Consider the following 18,947-nt stretch of genomic DNA (forward strand, 5'->3'; position numbering starts at 1 on the left):
CCAGCTCTTTCCTTGACATTTCCTCTCAGATATTCCATCCCTTTCCTAAAATAAATTTACCTAAAACTTCTCACATTTCCCACCTTCACTCTTCTGTAAATCTGCCTTTCTTGTTTTGTCATAAACTCCTCAGCCTCCCCAGAGACTGAAAAAATAAATTAAAAAAATACTACAGTCTCCAGCTTGGCTCCTGCCTATGCCTTCATTTCCCACTCATCAGCCACTGTCTTGCCCATTTGATCTTCTTCCTGCAGCCCCATGTCTCTTCTCCAGATCTCATTCTCTTCACTCCAGATCTTGAAGTCTCAGAGGTTTATTCGCTTCCCAGCGCTATCCTGTGCAAGCAGCTCATCCTCAGTGCTGCAAACAGAACCCATGTCAACAGAGAAAAATCAAGCAGATTGCATTGTGTTAGACTATTTTAAGAAAACAAAGGCAATTTCCCAAGGAAAAAGCTGTTCCCTGTGTCTCATTTGAGCTTTGCTAGAGAATTATATCATAGTAATAGGAAAATATTTTTTAAAAGGTTTGCTTTGCCATACTTTGTGTAGGTTTTAACTCTAATAGCCTTTGATTTTCTCTGTTAAAGCATTATTTTTTTAGTCAGTTAAAAACATTTCTTTTTAAATAAGCATCTAACTGAAAAGACACTTTTCTGCACAAATAGTGAGATTATTTGTTGGAATCACAGAGGATTGTATTTCTAATAACAGAATGAAAGTCAAAATCCTGCTGGTTTAGAATGGAGGTGACTTCTTTGTCTACAGAAAAAAAAGTCTGGACATTGTCAATTAATTGCATTATTACTGTCAGCCTATAAATTGGAGTTTATTGCTATAGGTGTGTATTTGAAATTACCCAGAGAAACACGTTGCCAGACTGAGACACAGTTTCCTAAGGCACTATTTTGAGACAAACCCCATAGAAACTGCAATGAATTAAAAGGGATGAGGATAATCTACTAATAAAAAAACTTGTAAGGGCCTCATTAAAAAGGATAGTAGTCGTGTGTTTAAGTTCGTTTAAATTTGTTTAGGTTTCTCGATGCTGTGCGTGTTCCAACTTCAAACTCTAAACCTGCAGCTTGTCATCAAAGGAATCTTTTAAAACCAGAATGCCATCAGATGGATGAGCCATGGGCAGCTGATGTGTTAGGTGTGTATTAGGGCCCTCTACAAATTGTTCACGGAATGATGTCTCTGATCAATTTGGTGCAAAGTATCAAGTAAGATTGCCAATATTTTGTAGTATACTGGGGAGAAAAGTGGTCTGCAGCTACAACGTTCAGCTCCAAAAAGCAGTGGATGGACATGGACAATAATCTGCTGCAGTTAGAAGCAGAGGGCTTGAGCATGGTAAGGTTCTGCTTGTCTTACTTGAGTACGAAGCTGGTACGAAGCACATTACACAGGTTGAGTTTCAGTACTGTAACATAGCTGAAAGCAGGGAAGTGTTCCACATTATTGATATTGCGTCAGGGGCTTAGCAGAGATCTTAAATATACCATTTCATTCTTGTTTACAGGAAACTGTTCTGATCCTTGAAATGGAAGCAGTTTGTACCACTGTGTTAGATGATAAATTCTTGTCTTCTTTAGCAAAATGTGCAGTACTGGTTTCATTTTATGCTGTGGAAGAGGTTTTAGAAATTCCAGGCATTTTTTGAGAAGTGCTTGCATGATGGATATATCCCAGTTAATTTCACCTGGTGAATCTCCTATGTCTGATCAACTGCAAACCTGAACAAGGAAGGTAGAAAATTATTAATTTAATGATTGTCAGCAGTGCCATCATGTATCTTACTACTTTTTGAATTAATAACCTTTTAAAGAAATTCCAGGCCACAGGGTAATAATGCGGGAAAATGCATAATTTGTTATGTTAAATGCAGCAGTGGACAAGACCTGAGGATTATGTATCTGTGTATACCTCTCCCCAGTAGCTCCTGAAGCAAATACATCAGTGGCCGAGGCAGTATTAGAGAGTAGGAGATCTGGTAGTGCAGTTTGTTCTGCTTTGATGCTCACTTCGATGCAGGGTCTTGAGAGAGTGAAGCTGGCAAAGCTCTAGGAAACCTCAGTCTTCACAGTTTCAGAGTGCTTGGTGTGGGGCTACAGTAATTTTCCTTTTTATTGGATACAGATGAGCGTCAGCCCCATCTTTGTACTGCTGAGGAGCTTCTCCTCTCTTCAACTAATACAACTTCTTATGAATGTAAATAAACACAGGTTAAAATACTTTACCTATTAGTCGACTCACATCAATTTGAAATTTGCTTACATGCCTTATGTAAGCTGAGCAGCTATTTGATTGGCTTGTGGGTGGTTCCAGTGCTTGGCTTGCAGGGGAAAAAAATCCTTTTTCACAAGGGTGGAATGCTTTATATATTAGCGAGAAATAATCAGTCTTATAGCAATACAATGATTTCTTTTGAAGAAGTTTCATTAGCCATCATACAAAGTCTTCTTAGAAAACACAGTATCTGTGTACTTAATCTTCCCCATCAGTAAGGATTTATGTTTGCAAAGTGGGGAAATACTTTTATTTGGGGGATCTGTAGTTGTTTTGGTTTTGATTTTAGTTGTGTCAGCTTTGAAAGAACAGTTTGAGTACCAGCTATCACCTTCTGAACATTACCCTGCTGTAAACCCCTGCTATTCTTTATTGGGATGCTGCAGTAGGATGGAAATGGGGATTTCAGTGATTTTGAGAAGTGTGAGCTCTGCAATTTTCATTTGAGTTACATAAGCTCAGATCCAAGTGACCCAAGGAGAACATGGTAGGATCGCCACACTGATCCATCAATGAATGTAGCTAATACCTGCTACACTTTGCCAAAATGGTCTATTTAAATGTTTTGGGTAACTAAATTTTGTTTTCTTCTGATGTCCTTTTTGTTAGACTACATGTAATATGTCATTTATATAGATAGAAATAGAAGAGTCACTATTTTATTTGTGAAACAGATTTCCTTCATTGTAATATTTGCTATCTACTTTCTACACAGTACATCCATCACAGAACATAGTTTTCTAGTCCAAGTGCTATTTTATTATGCCTTTTCAACACATACTTATACTGTGATTTGCAAGATTTCTGGGTTTGTGCAGATCATACCTTGCTTAGGAACCAGTAGTTTTTAAGAAGCAAACCAAAATAATTAAACATCATAAAAAAGATATTGTAACTGAAGTACTTAATATTTTTTAAATAAAATTGTGCATTGAGAATATTATTAGTGATTTTACATGTGAATTGATGTGCTTTGGTCAGGATAGCTGTGATTTTAGTAACAGGTAGATAAATACCACTTTCAGATTAAGATAATGAGGAGTATAGATTTTTCGCTGTAGACTTTGTTTTGTATTTTAAATAACTGCCTCCACAGCTTTATATATATATATACACATACATGCATATACACTTAATACTTTTTTTTTTTTTTAACTTGGCCATTTCATTTCAGTAGAACATACTAGGAAATCTGCTGACAGAAATCTGTGAGTTTGGAAGAGCCACTGTACCACCTCCAGAACTAGAATGTCCAAAGCTCAGCTTTTTCTTTTCCCAACTTTAATGGACAGATGCCGTGATGGCCTAGAAGAGGGCCATAAGTATCTCAGACTTCTTTCTCACAAGTGGGCTGAGACTTTCTCAAGCTCCTGCAGAGCAGGAGAGATCATCCAGGTTTGCAGCCCATTGGAGCCAAATGTGACATCCCTTATTCCAAGTCCCCCTTTGGACAGCAGTGGCAGGCAAAAGCATCTGGGTTTTTGCCTGAGAGGAGGCAGGAGAAGCATCTCCTTTGTCTCAAGCATCTCCTACCAAATCTGCTTTCAAACCTTGGCATGGTGGGCTGGAGGCTGGGCTTCAGTGCTTTGAATGTTGTGATGTGACAAACACACCTCTATCGGTCACTTAAACTGCAGTGCCATTGGAACCATGCTTCAGGACTGACTGCTCTATGCTTTATACCCAGCACCTTCTCTTCCTAGAGCAACCTCTTCTAAACAAGCTGTGGACATCTAAAATTTTCTAACTTTAACCCAATCATTTATTTACTGACTTAATTTTGTTTAAAAAGCAAAGGAGGCTAATCATAGACTGTCATGATTTAGGAGAAGAGCAGGGAATCTTCTGGGATGTGTGTGTTGGGGAGAGTTGTGTCTTTAAAATAATGATGTTTGGCAACATTTCTGTTTATAGTCATCAGAGCAACATTTAGAAAACACACCTTTAAACCACAGGTTTGCGCTTCCTTCATTATGAAATATTGGAAAATCCAAGGTGTTTTCTTCATATTCTGAGTATTCCTGGTATATTCTGCCTCCACTTATGAGGATTCCTGGGATGTAGTTTTGAGAAAGAAGTCTTCAGTTGATTTTCGTCATGTCGAGAGAAAAAAAAGTGATGAAGGTCATGTCTATTTGTAAACTTCATCCATTTCAGCTAGGAAATGAAATAATTTTTGACAATGATACTGATATTATTTCTTCTCAGCACAGAATTGTGTGTGGTAATTTATGCTTTATCGCTTGTGATAGTCTCCTCAGTGGTTTGGTGTTGGGTTTTTTTTAATAGTTTTGGGGGCTTTATTTTTTCTTGAAAGTAATTAGTACTGCACTGCACAGAGAACACTATTCTGGATCTATTTGCTCTTCTGTGCTCTCAGGTTTGATGTCTCAAGTGTGTTTGTTTATGAATCGTATCAATCAAATAAATAAAGGCAACAACTATTATCTGTTCAGCTCTGCCACTGCAGAGACAGTTTCAAAATTTATCTGAGACCTTACCTTTCTTACCAGAGCAAAAGAGAAAATGGCCTTGTGTTTGCATTGTTTTAAAAAGCCGTGCTTACATTCAGCAGCTGATTGTATTTCAGATTCCCAAGTACAGACTGTTTCTTTTCATTTCTCTGATAAAAAGCAAAATAATATTGCAGACCCCCTCAGTTCTTGAAATAGGTAAACATTTATCATAAAAATCCAGCGGCTCATTTTCAATTAATTGTAATAATTTAGCCCTGAGAAGGCAGTGGTAATTCTCATGAAAGTTTGATTTGTGTCTGCTTAAAACAGGCCTGCAAGACCTGAACTACAGACCACCCCAATGACAGCAGCCTGTGTTTCAGAAGGTAGTTATTTTAACAGTTGGACTTGATGATCTCAAAGATCTTTTCCAATCAAAATGATTCTATGATTTTATGTTATGGTTTTAAGACGCCTACAGTGTGTCCCCAAAATGTGCTTCTCTTCTGCTACTGCAACTCTTGACAAAAAGTCTTGCAAAACTCTTGACAAAAAAACCCACGCTTGACATAGGTTTTATGTGGTGAATGTAGAGGTGACTGAATGGAAACCCAGGATTTTCATCCACCGGAGTGTGGAGACAAATGCAAAAAATGCTCACATGTATGGATATTCAGTGCTAAAAACAGTATTTAAAATTATGTTCTAGGACTTCGCCCAAAAAGGACTCTACGCTTGGTGCTGTGGACGGCAGAAGAGCAAGGCGGAATAGGTGCTGAGCAATACTATCAGTTGCACAAGGTAGATGATGACTTCAGGTTATTTTCTTGACAGCACTTTTCTCCCTGGTCTTGTGACTTGCATGTTTGCTTTTTCTCAAAATGTTCAGATTAGTATCTAACCGAAAGTAGTGATTCCAGTTGTACCTGGAAGTTTATATTCTGGTTTTAATCCTAAATATAAACTTCATTTTACATTTAACAGAAAGTGATGTGACCACACGTGTGTGTTCTGCTTGACCTAAGATACTCTGTCACAAAATTGTTCTGAAACTGATATTTTGTGGTGATATCTGCCATAGCTTTCAATCATAGCTTATTTTCTGAGAAGACATGACGAATGGTCCACATATGTTGGCCATATAAATAATTTTTGTTTGCCTTATGTATTTCTGCTTCATTGCATTCTCCCATAACATTTTACAGTGTAAAACATAAAGCAATGCAAAGAAAAATGTTTGCTATCTTATCTTAATAGCATGTAATCTAAAATAACTCTTTGTCAATAATTAGTTTTTTTGGAACCTGGATCATTTTAAATTACTGATTTCTGGTGATGCAAGGAACACACAAACTCTGCAACTGTTTTTCAGGACTAAAATATTGTGTATTGTCATATCTGTCTCTCCTGCCTACAATTGCTTTTCAAAGATCATCATGACTTAAAGGGCAGTTACAAAAAACTATTTTGGAGATCAGTCTTTGGAATATGTTTAGAGTATTTTTTTCCCAGGAAAAAAAATAAAATTATGTTATACCTGTATAGCTATGTTAAAGTAGTTATCTTTTATTATTTTCTCTAATTCCGTAGTATTACCCTTAACAATGGTGAATATATCCTAGGCAAACCAAGATGAATGCAAATGTGTTTAGGAAGTCATGTGCTGTACAATACTGTGAAAACTGTTCCTAAGAGTCTGTTTTTAATGGTAAGCAACCTATTGGAACAAATAAATGGAAATTCTGCTTTGAATCAAATTCATTGTGATGAACAAAACTAAATCAGTTTGCATTTGCAATAGAGTTGTCAGAGATAGCATTACAGTGGTTATAGTTTTCTGGCTAACTGATAAACAGTCAGTTATTTCCCACTAACTTGATTAATGTTACTAAGAAGAGTATTTAACTACCCATACATGATGTAGTTCCTCCTTATATCTACAAATTATAGGGATAGCTCAGCTCTCTCATTTGGAAGAGATACCTTATAGCTTGGTTTCTCAGCTTCAGGTAGGTGACAGGTTACAGATAAGTATATTTTAATTAAGGACTCTGGATTTGCCACTGATGCTCTGGTGTTCAGCAGGATTTGAACTACACTGAAATGTTCTGGTGTACATAGCACAGGAAAGAGATGCTTCTCATGTTCAGAAATGCGTTCTGGAGGAGGTGGAGGGATGCTTGTGCCTAGTGAACACCACTCATGAGAGATATATCATTACCTCTGTAAATTTCCATGTCAGAAAATAAGCTCCATCCTATGGTGTTGTCAGCAATGCATGAAATTTTCTCATGCACATCTCATCTTCTGCCAAAAAGTCTGCATTTCACTGTTGTCTCTAGGATTTATATCCAGATATAATATCAAAAAGCAGGGCTAAGGATCAAATAGGGAAATATAAAACAGACTGGGTGCTGTTTGAGAGATATTTGGTTACTTTGCTTTTTAAAAAATTGAGACAAAGATGTGTCTCAGTTTTGCTCTGCTGATGCAATTCCATCTGGGTGGAAAGCCCAGTCTAACTTTGTATTTTACATGGAGAATTTAAGCAGAAATGACATCCGTCTGTTGTTTGTTGTTCTTGTTTCCCCCCTGCCATGTGATGTGGCATAATTATAAATTGATACAACTATAGGACATCACATTACTCATAACAACAAAATAAAGCAGATTAATACTCTACATTATCTTTAGCTTGAAAAATAACTTATTAATGATTTCATTGTGCAGATTTCTAGCAATTAGAATAGTATGGCACAAAGATAGCTTGCTGATGATAATGACCACAAGTTAACTAAGAGTGGTATTTAAAGATGCCTTGTTAAATGAAAGATGGCCTCTATGAGTCATCTCCATAGCTGGGCTTATTGCGACTTTAGTTTGCTACAAACAAGTAGAAATATGAATGCAGTTATTCAGCACAGACAGACATGGATTTCTTTGACATTGTAAATTACCTCCTCATGTCAGTGGAAATGTGGCAAGGGAGAATAAATGAAGACAATATACTACTGGACAAGTACAAATATTCTTACTTCTGTCGCTTATTTATTATTTCTTTCTATTTAATTTCAAGTCTTTCTTTCTCATCCATCATTGTAGGTTGCCACTGCTAGAAAGTGGATAAGTTACTGCAGAAATAGCTAACATAGCAGCAGCATAGTGGTGTTACTATGGTGCCAATAATTAACTCTTATCCCTGCATAACAGCATTATCTATAGAGAATGATAAAACACTCTCCACTAGACTAGGTTGCTCAAAGTCCCATCCAACCTGGTCTTGAACACTTCCAGGGATGGGGCTTCCACAACTTCCCTGAGCAACCTGTTCCAGTGTCTCACCACCCTCACAGTAAAGAATTTCTTCCGTGGCTGGCTAATATGACATCCATCTACAAGAAGGGCCAGAAGGAGGACCCAGGGAACCACAGGCCTGTCAGCCTAACCTTGGTACTGGGAAAGATCATGAAGCTTATCTTGAGTGAGCTCACACGGCAAGTGCAGGGCAGCCAGGGGATCAGGGCCAGCCAGCATGGGTTCATGAAAGGGAGATATGACTTGACTAAATGGATCTCTTTCTATGACCATGTGACCTGCCTTTTGAATGAGAAGAACACTGTCTACCTAGACTTTGGTAAGGCCTTTGACACTGTCTCCCATAGCATTCTCCTGGAGAAGCTGGCTAATCATGGCATAGACAAGTGTACTCTTCACTGGGTAAAAAACTGGCTGGATGGCCATGCCCAGAGAGCTGTGGTAAATGGGGTCAAATCCAGTCAGCAGTCAGTCACCAGTGGTGCCACTCAGGGCTCAGTTTTGGGGCCAGTTTTGTTCAATATCTTTATGAATGATCTGGATAAGGGGATTGAGTGCACCTTCAGTAAGTTTGCAGATGACACCAAATTGGGTGGGAGTGTTGATCTGCTCCAGGGTAGGAAGGCTCTACAGAGGGACCTGGACAGGCTGGATCGATGGGCCAAGGCCAATTGTATGAGGTTCAACAAGGCCAAGTGCGGGCTCCTGAATTCTGGTCACAACAACCCCAGGGAATGCTACAGGCTTGGGGAAGAGTGGCTGGAAAGCTGCCCAGCAGAAAAGGACCTAGGGGTGCTGGCTGACAGCCAGCTGAACATGAGCCAGCAGTGTGGCTAGGTGGCCAAGAAGGCAAACAGCATCCTGGCCTGCATCAGGAATAGTGTGGCTGGCAAGAGTAGGGAGGTGATTGCACTTGGCACTGGTGAGGCTGCACCTTGAGTGCTGTGTTCAGTTCTGGGCCCCTCACTATAAGAACGACTTTGACGTGCTGGAGCGTGTCCAGAGAAGAGCCACCAAGCTGGTGAAGGGTCTAGAGAACAAGTTATATGAGGAGCAGCTTAGGGAAGTGGGCATGTTTAGTTTGGAGAAGAGAAGGCTGGAGGGAGACCTCATCACCCTCTACACCTACATGAAAGGAGGTTGGAGGAAGATGGGTATTGGCATCTTCTCCCAGGTAAATAACAATAGGACCAGAGGAAATGGCCTAAAGTTGCAGCAGGGGAGGTTCAGATTGGATATTAGGAATAATTTCTATGCTGAAGAAGTGGTTAGGCACTGGAACAGCCTGCCTGGGGGGGTGGCTGAGTCACCATCCCTGGAGGTATTCAAGAAACATGTAGATGTGGCACTTCAGGTCATGCTTTAGTGGCCCAGGCTGTGTTGTTTCTTGGGGGTGTTTTTTGGTGGGGTGTGGTGGCACCGTTTGACTCAGGTTCGACAACGGTGCTCTTGATCCCCTCCCCCTCCCACCTAGGTAGGGAAGGAGAGAGAGGATGAGAGAGACTCTCTGGATTGAAAACTAAACTACACAGCTTTAATTAAACGCCAATGATAAAAGAAAATATATACAATTATATACAAATGTGTTCAGGAAATGTGCAAAACCCCTCTTGCCTCCCCACACCCTCAGCAACTCCCACAGCATCTCCTGAGCTGCAAACAGTCCCGAAGAATTTTGGAGCTGCTGGAGAAAGCACAGAGTGATGAGGGTCAGGAGAGCTCGAGCCTGGGGGTCGATGGTGATGGATGGACAGAGTCCTCCCTGGACGCCGGCCATGGACGGAAGAGAAGGGAAGGAGAAGCAGGAAGGAAGTTGTCTTCTGTGATCTCTGACCTTCCTCTGAGCTTATGTAGATATATGGAATGGAATATCTCTGGCCAGTTTTGCTGTCTGTCTAACTCAACCTCCTATGAGGGCGTCATAGATCTCCCTGTAGTGTCTGAGCCGGCAGAACAAAGACATGATCTTGGAGTCCCAGCAATAAGATAAACATTCCAGCATTTGTTATCAGTCCTAGCTGTAACACTTTGCTGCTAGTTAAAAGAGAGCTTACTGAAGGAAAAAAAAAAATCAGGAAAAGTGGCTTCATCCTGGCTCAAACCAGGACATTTGGGTTTGGTTTTGATGGAGGTTTTGTGTTTTTGGTTTGGTTTGGTTTTTTGTTTTGCTTTGTGTTGATGGTTGGACTTGGTGATCTCAGAGGTCCTTTCTAACTGTGACGATTCTGAGATGTCCAAACTAAATTTACTCTCTTTCAGTTTAAAACCATTACTCCTCAACCTATCACTAAATGTCCTTTTAAAAAGTCCTCCTCCAGCTCAGGTAAATCACTCAAGTAAATCATTCAAGTATTCCTGTAGCACCCAGTGTTCTTGTTGTTGTTGTTTACTAAAACTAGCCATAGGGTACATTGGCTGTTCACTGCTTTATGAGAATGTAAGAGCTGCCATACTGGGTTGATAAAGTGCTCAGTCTAGTGCTGTCTCCATTTTCTGATACCATCCAGTAAGTAGATGCTTAGGAAATTCATATTTACCCGGCTACAGGCAGCATAAGCTCAGACACAGATTACTCATGCAACCGTGGTTTCATTTCATAAAATACTTATCTGGAGAGCATCTCATGGTCTTCTTCTGTTGTTTCTTTTTTATGATTTTTCTAAGACATTTCCAAGAATTGAAAGCTAAGTATTGTCCAGTAATTTCAGTGCCTCTGTTAGTGCAGGGCTGCCTGCCACTCACTGGTACTGCTATTAACTGTTAGCCAATAATTAGATTTAATCCTAGATTGGAAAAAGGCTTGATTTTCCTTTACAGTAAAGACTCTTTACTTTGATGAAAGGCACTGAAATTAAAGGATCTAAGTGTAATCAGGCTCCAGATCTTGGGGCTCAACACTGCCACTGAAGTCTTTGGCCAGTGCTTAGTGTCGTGTGACCTAGTTGCTGAGTAGAGCTCTTATGTACAGACAGTACATTAAATAACTTGAAAAATGTGAAACATCTCAACTGCTGCTTTCCTTTCCAAGTTGAATGGAAGAAGCAGGAGGAGCATGGTTTAGTAATTCTGGAGGACCTCATGTTGCCCCTGTTCAGTACAGATTTTCGTACAACCGTGAACAAGAGTACCTGAGTACCCTCCAGTAGGGTTTTGAAGTTTTTTGTATGTTTACTCTTATGCTGTCTTCATGAGGGAAGAAAGAATATATGTATATAACTGTCTGTCCTCCTTTTTTTTTCACTTCGGACTAGATACTCTGATAGTTCTATGTACCATGATGACAAGGTTACATTTATTTACCCAGCTGAATTAAGAGAATATGAATGGCTGATAATATTTATTTTGGAATAGAAATGTTGCCTACGATCTCCTGGGAAAGCAAATACATTTTGTAACTGGAAGACTAAGAGATCCTAGCCACATTCAAATTTACTTTAGTAACTCTGTTGTGATCATTGGAGGCATTAATGTGCAATGAATTTATTTCAAATTACATTAGAGAAAGCATTCTTAAAATATTTCTGCGTACTTCCATTCCTATCTTGATCATGTTTGCAGTACTTAACCTAAGTTTCTGGTGCAAATGCCACATGTACACTCTTTTTAACTTTTTAGGAAAGGTTTAACTTTATGAAATGTATCAATCACTGTTTTTACTGTGGTTTCTTTTGTGTTTACTACCAGTAAGATTTGATATTTTGCCCAAACTGAGTCTGCACTAAGACAGAACTTTCTGAAATGCTGGTAATTAGCAACAATGCTTGTTGCTAATATAAGTACTCTTTTTTTGGTGCTCACGTAAGAGTTCTACTGTGATTTGCTAATTATTTACTTCTCTAAGAAGCAAATATGCAAAACTTTTCTTGTCACTTTCAGGTGAAGTGATTCTACTCTGGAAAGAGCTCCTCAAAACTGGAGTTTTCCGAAAACTCATGTATTTCACATCTTCTTTATTTCCCAAGGTACCAAGTACTCTGGTGAAATGTGAAACATGGATTTGAGCCAAACACATAAAGGACTTTGATGTGGGTTCTTTTATCCTAGCAAAATATGTTGACCATTTGGCTATTGATTGTTCTCAGGAAGTATTCACCATAATCAAAAAAGTTCTGTAAAATTACTGCTGGTTGTTTTCACCACTGCTGTCCTGATGATCCCTTTGATTGAGAAATGAACTGCATAAAGACAGAAATGTTTAGTTACAAAACTACAAAAAGAAAATAATTGCACTGTATTCTTTAGAATCACAGTTAACAACCAGTAGCATCCTTGATTGTGTTAAGCCCAGAAAAGTTAACATAATTATCCAATCATATTTTATACCAGTTCTAGGTCAGTACAAATACATAATTCTTAATATTGAAGTGTCACATTCCGCATGCAGAGAAACACACTCCTAGCTTCAGTGAAAGACAGATTCTTTATTCTTCCTGAAGCAGGGAAGACCCAGAATCCATCATAACAATGTGTCTCCTGCATAGCTAGTTTTCATTCCATGTGGGTAAGTTTCATACATGTGTAGAGTTAGGAGAACTTTAGTCTTTCTATCTTTCCTCCTCTTGCGAGTAGCAGAGCTGCTGTATGAAACATGAACTAGTGGAAACGTTATCTGAGGATATCTGATTTGCTTTCATACACCAGGCAGATACACTCAACTACAGGTCTTTGGTGCATTGGGATGTTCTGCTGCAAGAAAGCTGGGCTCCTTCTATCCAAACTCAGTGCAAGACATAGAAAATTGTCACTTCTTGTTGACTGTTCAGCCCAGGGAAGAGAAGGCTCCAAGGAGAGCTTGTAGTTGCCTTTCAGTAGCTGAAGGGGGCCTACAGGAAAGCTGGGGAAGGACTTTTTACCAGGGTGTGTAGTGATAGGACAAGGGGTAATGGTTTTAAACTGGAAGAGGGTAGATTTAGGTTAGATGTTAGGAAGAAATTATTTAGTGTTAGGGTGGAGAGGCACTGAAACAGGTTGCCCAGGGAAGCTGTGGATGACCCCTCCCTGGATGTGTTCAAGGCCGGGTTGGACAGGGCTTTGTGCAACCTGGTCTAGCGGAAGGTGTCGCTGCCTTTGCAGGGGGATTGGAGCTAGATGGTCTTCTAGGTCCCTTCCAACCCAAACCATTCTATGATTCTATGATTCTATTATGATGAAGTTTGTCCTCATTCACTTCTTTTAATTTTAACATTTCACCTCTTACCCAGATGAGAACCTGAAAGTGTTCTGTGTCAAACCAGGAAATATTAATGGTGTGTTCTGTGATAATTTCCAAGGTGTTGCCAATTTGTTTTCATCTATCTTTTATTAAAAGATACCAAAGTACTAATTTGTTTACTGAAAGAGTAAAAATCACCTTTGGTTGAGAGATGTAAACCACAATTTTTAATTTTGATAGTGTTGCCTGTTTTCAGACGAAAACCTAACACCCTTCAAAAAAGGGCAGTGATGGGACAGAGTCATTCAGTCAGGCAGAGTTTTGATACCCTTGCATTTAAGCAATGAAAGGTCTTATGTTATTCAGTTTTCCAGGACAAACACTTCACTTTAATATACCTCTTTGTCAAAGAAAAACCTCCCAAGCCAAGGCTGCAGGTGATCTGATGCGTAGCGTTCTGCTATCTTCAGAGCTGTCTACTTTTTCTTGTTGATCATCCCAGAGAACTTACAATACTGAATGGTCATCTCTGTGAGTGTTGGCAAGTGACTGCAGAGGAAACAGTAGTGGTATTGTGCAAGGCAAGACCTGCTAGTAGTATGTCTTAACTGAGTGAAAGGTTATTAAGTACATGACCAAATCCTGCTCCAAAGCTGTTGAAATTACTGGGAATTTTGTCATTGTTTTCTTGAAAGTCAGAATTCCGTAACCCTGATAGAGAACAAGCCACAAATTCTGCAGAGTCTTTTGCAGACTGCTTTCCTACAAAATGAGGGAGAAAAATATTTCATCTTTTAACAAAAGTATGAGCCTTATTCATGCCTTGTCATCTATCAAAAATTGTGCTGATCTTCAGCTTTACGGCAGCTTTCACCCATAAATGAGGGGGAATTTACAAAAAATTGTAACTCACAGCATTCCTGATTTTCCCTATCTTCATTCAGAAAAGGGTGTGAATGGTCTGATCACACTTGTGGCTGGTGGTTATTATGCCTTGATGCTGGTGCATCTCTGCTTCCTAACAGCTGTTCTGCTGGTTTTGCTCTGATTTCCATTTATGCTGTTTTGCTTCATTAAATAATCTTAATCCTAAACAGTGACTCAAAATTACACAACACCATTTTTATATATCATTTAAATACTTAGAGGATGGGGTTTTTTCCTCCCATCTGTCACATGAAATTTGTTGTTTCTGGTGTTTTCTCCAGTCTTTCCTGTAGTCTTAGTTGCCAGCCTAACAAAGCTGGATGTTGATTTAAGCACACTCTTAGCACTGGAAGTGGAATGACCATCCTTTCACTGTTAATTCTGTAACCAAGTTGTCACTGGGCTATACTTGGGATTCCACCTGCTCTGAGTCAAATACTGGAATACAAGAATACTGGAATACTGGAATACAAATGTTGGTATTTCCTAAAGTTAAGTGTAAATCAATAACAGAAAACTGAAAATGCACTGACAGATTAACTGATGTCCCTTATTACTGGAACAAATGAACCATTAGTCAAGGACAGTGCTTTGCCATTACAGATTTTAGTATTTTCACTGTAAAGTGGCGATTTTTCACAATGGAATGAAAAACAGTAAATGGTCTATTGGACAAGTAATAACACACTATTTCAGCCCCAAATTACTGAAGGCTTTTAGAACATCTGTTCCCTCCCTTATCCTTTCAGGTACCTCACTGCTTTAGCTGAATAAGAGGAATTACTAGTCATGAGATGTTGGGAGTCTAGTTTAACATTTGGTAAGAATTAACAGTTGGGATATTGGCTGAATAAATAGCTACCTGTAGGGCATACCTGCTTGGGATTGCCAGTGTCTGTGCTACACGGGATGTGTTACCTACCGACCTACCTACCAGTCATGCATATGAAAAGGATTTGTTTTCTTAACTAGAAAGATTTGACCGTAATTTTATGTTTTCAAGTGTTCACCTTAGAGATGAGAAGCACTTATATTTTTAGTTTTGCTTAACTGAGATAAAAGTAGATTGTTTATATAAAAAACAGAAATAAAAAGAATTAAGAAGTTAAAATAGAAGTATTCGAAAGGATCATGCCTATTTGCATATTGAATGAAAATAGCAAGATATAGAAAGCCAGTTTTCCCATGCAGTATTTATTGCAATGTTTCATTTTAAAAATCAAAGAGCTAAACATGATAAGATAAAAAGATGTGACCTCTTTTGTGACTGAGTCATAGGAAGATAAAGGAAAAAAGTCTATTTTTATGTTCAGAGAATTAGGCAGCAGGTTACATCAACAAGATTTAATTTTCTGTTATGTGCTAAGAGAAGTGGCACAGTATCAAGATGCAGCAGCTGAGATTATTTTCTGAAAAAACTGTGTACTGAGTTTAAAATGTTTATTTGAATGATCCTTTCCCTGTGAGGGAAAATGAAGGAAACAGCTGAGCCTGCAGTTATTTTATAAAATCTTTCTGTTTTTTTTAAATAGTCAAGGGAGCAAAGTACATTCTCACTCACTTTGCTAAGTGGCAGTTATCCCTGCACCAGAGAGGGCAGAGAACAATGGAGCATCTTCCCTATCGTGTATTTCCCAGTATTTATTTATGTATAAGTAGCAATGTCAATATGCGTGCACAAAAATGACTATAGTGAAACCAACATCACCTGCTTGCTTTTAAGATAGCAGCTTTCAAATTCTACAGTGAATACTTCTGTAATTAATCCTACTTTCTAGTGGACAAAATAAAGAAAAAGCTTTCTCAAGTACACATGGTACTTTTAAGTACTCGTGACCTGTTTCTTTTTTGTCCCCCAATGAGTCTAGTTTCTCTCCCCAGGGCATCCTATTTTCATGCTTCTCCAGCATGTTCTAAGAATGGATCAGCTTTCTTATAGAGCAAGAATATGGTGTAATGTATTGTGGGTGGTTTGTTTTCTCAGTTTCCTATTAAAAACACATGCAAATTCTATATGAGAAAACACAGCTGAAGAGTGCGGTAATGCTGCTCTACTAGCAGTTTATGAAGTCTTGAAACTTAGGAATTCTGGTCTTTGGAGTGGTGAGATTTCTTCTCAGTATCCACACCGTTCCTGCACTCACTCTTCTTCTCACATCACTGCCCTGAATACTCCCTTCCACTCACTTTATGCTCCTATTCATTGCAGCTTCTCTAAAAATGAGCAGAAGTCCTGCTTTGAAGACTCAGCCAAAAAGGCTATTTCTGGGTGATTTCTATCACAGTATTTATGCAGGGCTCACTATAATGAATTACCTTGTGTTGGCTATTCAGTAGCACATCGAAATGTGTATTATATTCCCTAAGTCTTGCTTCTGGGGCTGGTGATATAAAGAAGGTTTGCATTTTAAGAAATTCATTCTCTTGTACCTGTGACTCTGGAGGAGCATCATTGGTCCCTTTTATCATGCACTGTGCTTTTCTTGGCTTTCTTCCCTCCTGTGTTCAGAGTCAGGATCATGACTTGGAATGCTGCATTTGATGAGGGGCCTAGACACTATGTGTCCTAATTCTTTACACTTAGTCTTTCATAACTGAAGATTTGTTTTCATTGTATAAAAATAGTGATTGCCAATTTGGTGACAACGTTGGTTACTTTCACCTTGATTTCCAGTAGCTGGATGGTTGGATAGGTAGTTTGGTTATTATAAGGTATAATAACAATTACAGTTACTTTCTCGTATGCAGACATTTTGTATTGTATTTTTTAATCGCTGGATATATTTCTAAGTTAGAAGTGAACACCTCTGCTATGTGAGAACTTGTTTCACTCAAAAGAGAAAAGTTTTCGGATAGTAGAATATGAAAAAAGCAGTTCTTGGCAAATTCTATAAAGAGCTTTTGAAAACCTACATGAATATGACATTCACAGCCACCTGTAGTTCATATTTGGTTTTATATCCAGAAAAATGGGAAAGAATTCTGCATGAACTGTGGGCTTATGTGAGCTGTTAATGACACGGATCTGTTACTCACTGCTATCACATATCTCTTGTAATAACCTGTGACAGCTATAAAACTCTGGAATGAGATCTGGGCATAGGAATAAAATCTGTGGTAAGTTCTTTTACTCACATTCAAGATAGTCTGAAGTGGAGCTTCTTTTCCACCTAACTGGGCCAGGAACTCTTTTATTTTGCAAAAAAACTTACTTGCCTCTCAAAAAGAGCAAGGCCTTCCTTCACATAAAGTCCCTAAGTGCTTCATTCAAATTCAGCCCTTGTGACTGGGTGTTCTGAGTGTATGGGAAGCAAATATATGACTCTGGATGGTAATTTTTGTTATTTTAGCTATTTATGCACAAAACCTTAATATTTTGTGTTTCCTGTAAGGAAGCACAAACTTCCCTTAAAACAGACATTCTTCTCTCAGGTCAGAAGTAACCTTGGCATTTCAGTCCTCCAGCTGAAATCATAGTTGACTCCATGATACATTGAATATAATGTATTTCTGAAGAGGCAGTAGCTGTTTTGTTTTGGTTTTTTTTAAATGGGATGGATGTCCTTCACAGTCTAAGCGAACTTTGAATGCATTTAATTTTAAAACCAACTAGACTGTGTACCCACCCCACTCCCACAACATAGTTTCTGAGAAAAATTGAGAGCTGCATGTGAGAACTGAAATATGGTGGTAATGTCTTATCTTTCTAGGTGGCACTTCAGAAGTCCTAAAGCAAGTATCTGGGGACAGCAGGCCAGTCATATTGTGGCTCCTACAAAATATTGGTTCCTCAGAACTAAACTTAAACTGTTTCAGCATTTTCATACAGAAAGGTTTAGCTCTTGATCATAGGAAGAATTCTCTGCTCCTTAAACAAATTTGTTATGGTATTCTCACACTGACAGCTAGAATCCAGTATATGGTGCCAGTTAAAACAGCAATAACAAAACAGTATCATCTTTCCTTATATGTTTAGGAAAATATCTCCAACTTCGATATCGTCATGGAGTCTGATGAGGGCACCTTCAACCCATCTGGACTGGGGTTCACTGGCAATGCTAAAGCTCGGGACATTGTGAAAGAGATCATGACTCTGCTGCAGCCCATCAATGTTACAGAAGTGTACGACAATGCAGATGGGACAGACATCAATCACTGGATGAGAGATGGGGTTCCTGGTGAGTGGGCTTTGCAGGGGTTGCTGCTCCTCCTGTGCTGGAGGATCGCTGCTCTGGGGTTTTGAAAATACTAAGAAACAGTTTCCCTCAAGGATTAAAATTTACCTTAGGTAAAATACGGAAGTATTAAAAGGTGACCAACAGAAATAGGACATGAAGTGCATTTGAGCTGCAGCTTAATAATGGTGTAGATTATGTGTAGCATGCCTAAAATCTTCTTTTCGGCTTTAGGGATTTGTAATAATTAATCCCAGACTGGTGGTTTATAAATAGTAAACTAAGGCAGAGGGGAATTCTCCAACACAGAACAAATATTGTTTTTATTATTATTGTTTCAACTTTGAAACACAGGGCTTTTCCTTCCTATTTTTTATGCTGAAGGAACAATGTTTTTGAGATGTGACATTAAAAGGTTATGGGGTGTTAACGTGTGCTAAAGGGGTAAAATCCTGCAAAGTTTGAAGTGGTTTAAGGGTTTGTTTGGAGTATGGTATCTGGCTCCCAATGAGGAGCAGCTTGTTGGGAAAGAGGCTTGCAAGCTGTGAGAGAGATCCACCCCTGGCAGCCCCCCTGTTCAGGAGACCCCACATTAACATGGGGGCTTGCAGAGCCTTAGTGAATTTCCTCA

The 18,947-nt window shown here is 38.9% G+C and overlaps 1 protein-coding gene across 4 annotated transcripts in view; it reads left to right on the forward strand.

Annotated features, from left to right (window-relative positions):
* Positions 1 to 18,947, forward strand: part of CPQ (carboxypeptidase Q) — a 153,856-nt gene that overhangs the window by 105,128 nt on the left and 29,781 nt on the right. For all 4 annotated transcript variants that reach the window (XM_051611178.1, XM_051611177.1, XM_051611175.1 and 1 more), the window contains 2 exons: positions 5,457 to 5,548; positions 18,118 to 18,319. In XM_051611178.1, the coding sequence (XP_051467138.1) occupies positions 5,457 to 5,548; positions 18,118 to 18,319 (294 nt within the window). The remainder of the gene's footprint in view (positions 1 to 5,456; positions 5,549 to 18,117; positions 18,320 to 18,947) is intronic.

Source organism: Apus apus, chromosome 2 (assembly GCF_020740795.1).
Source record: "Apus apus isolate bApuApu2 chromosome 2, bApuApu2.pri.cur, whole genome shotgun sequence".
Lineage (NCBI taxonomy): Eukaryota > Metazoa > Chordata > Aves > Apodiformes > Apodidae > Apus > Apus apus.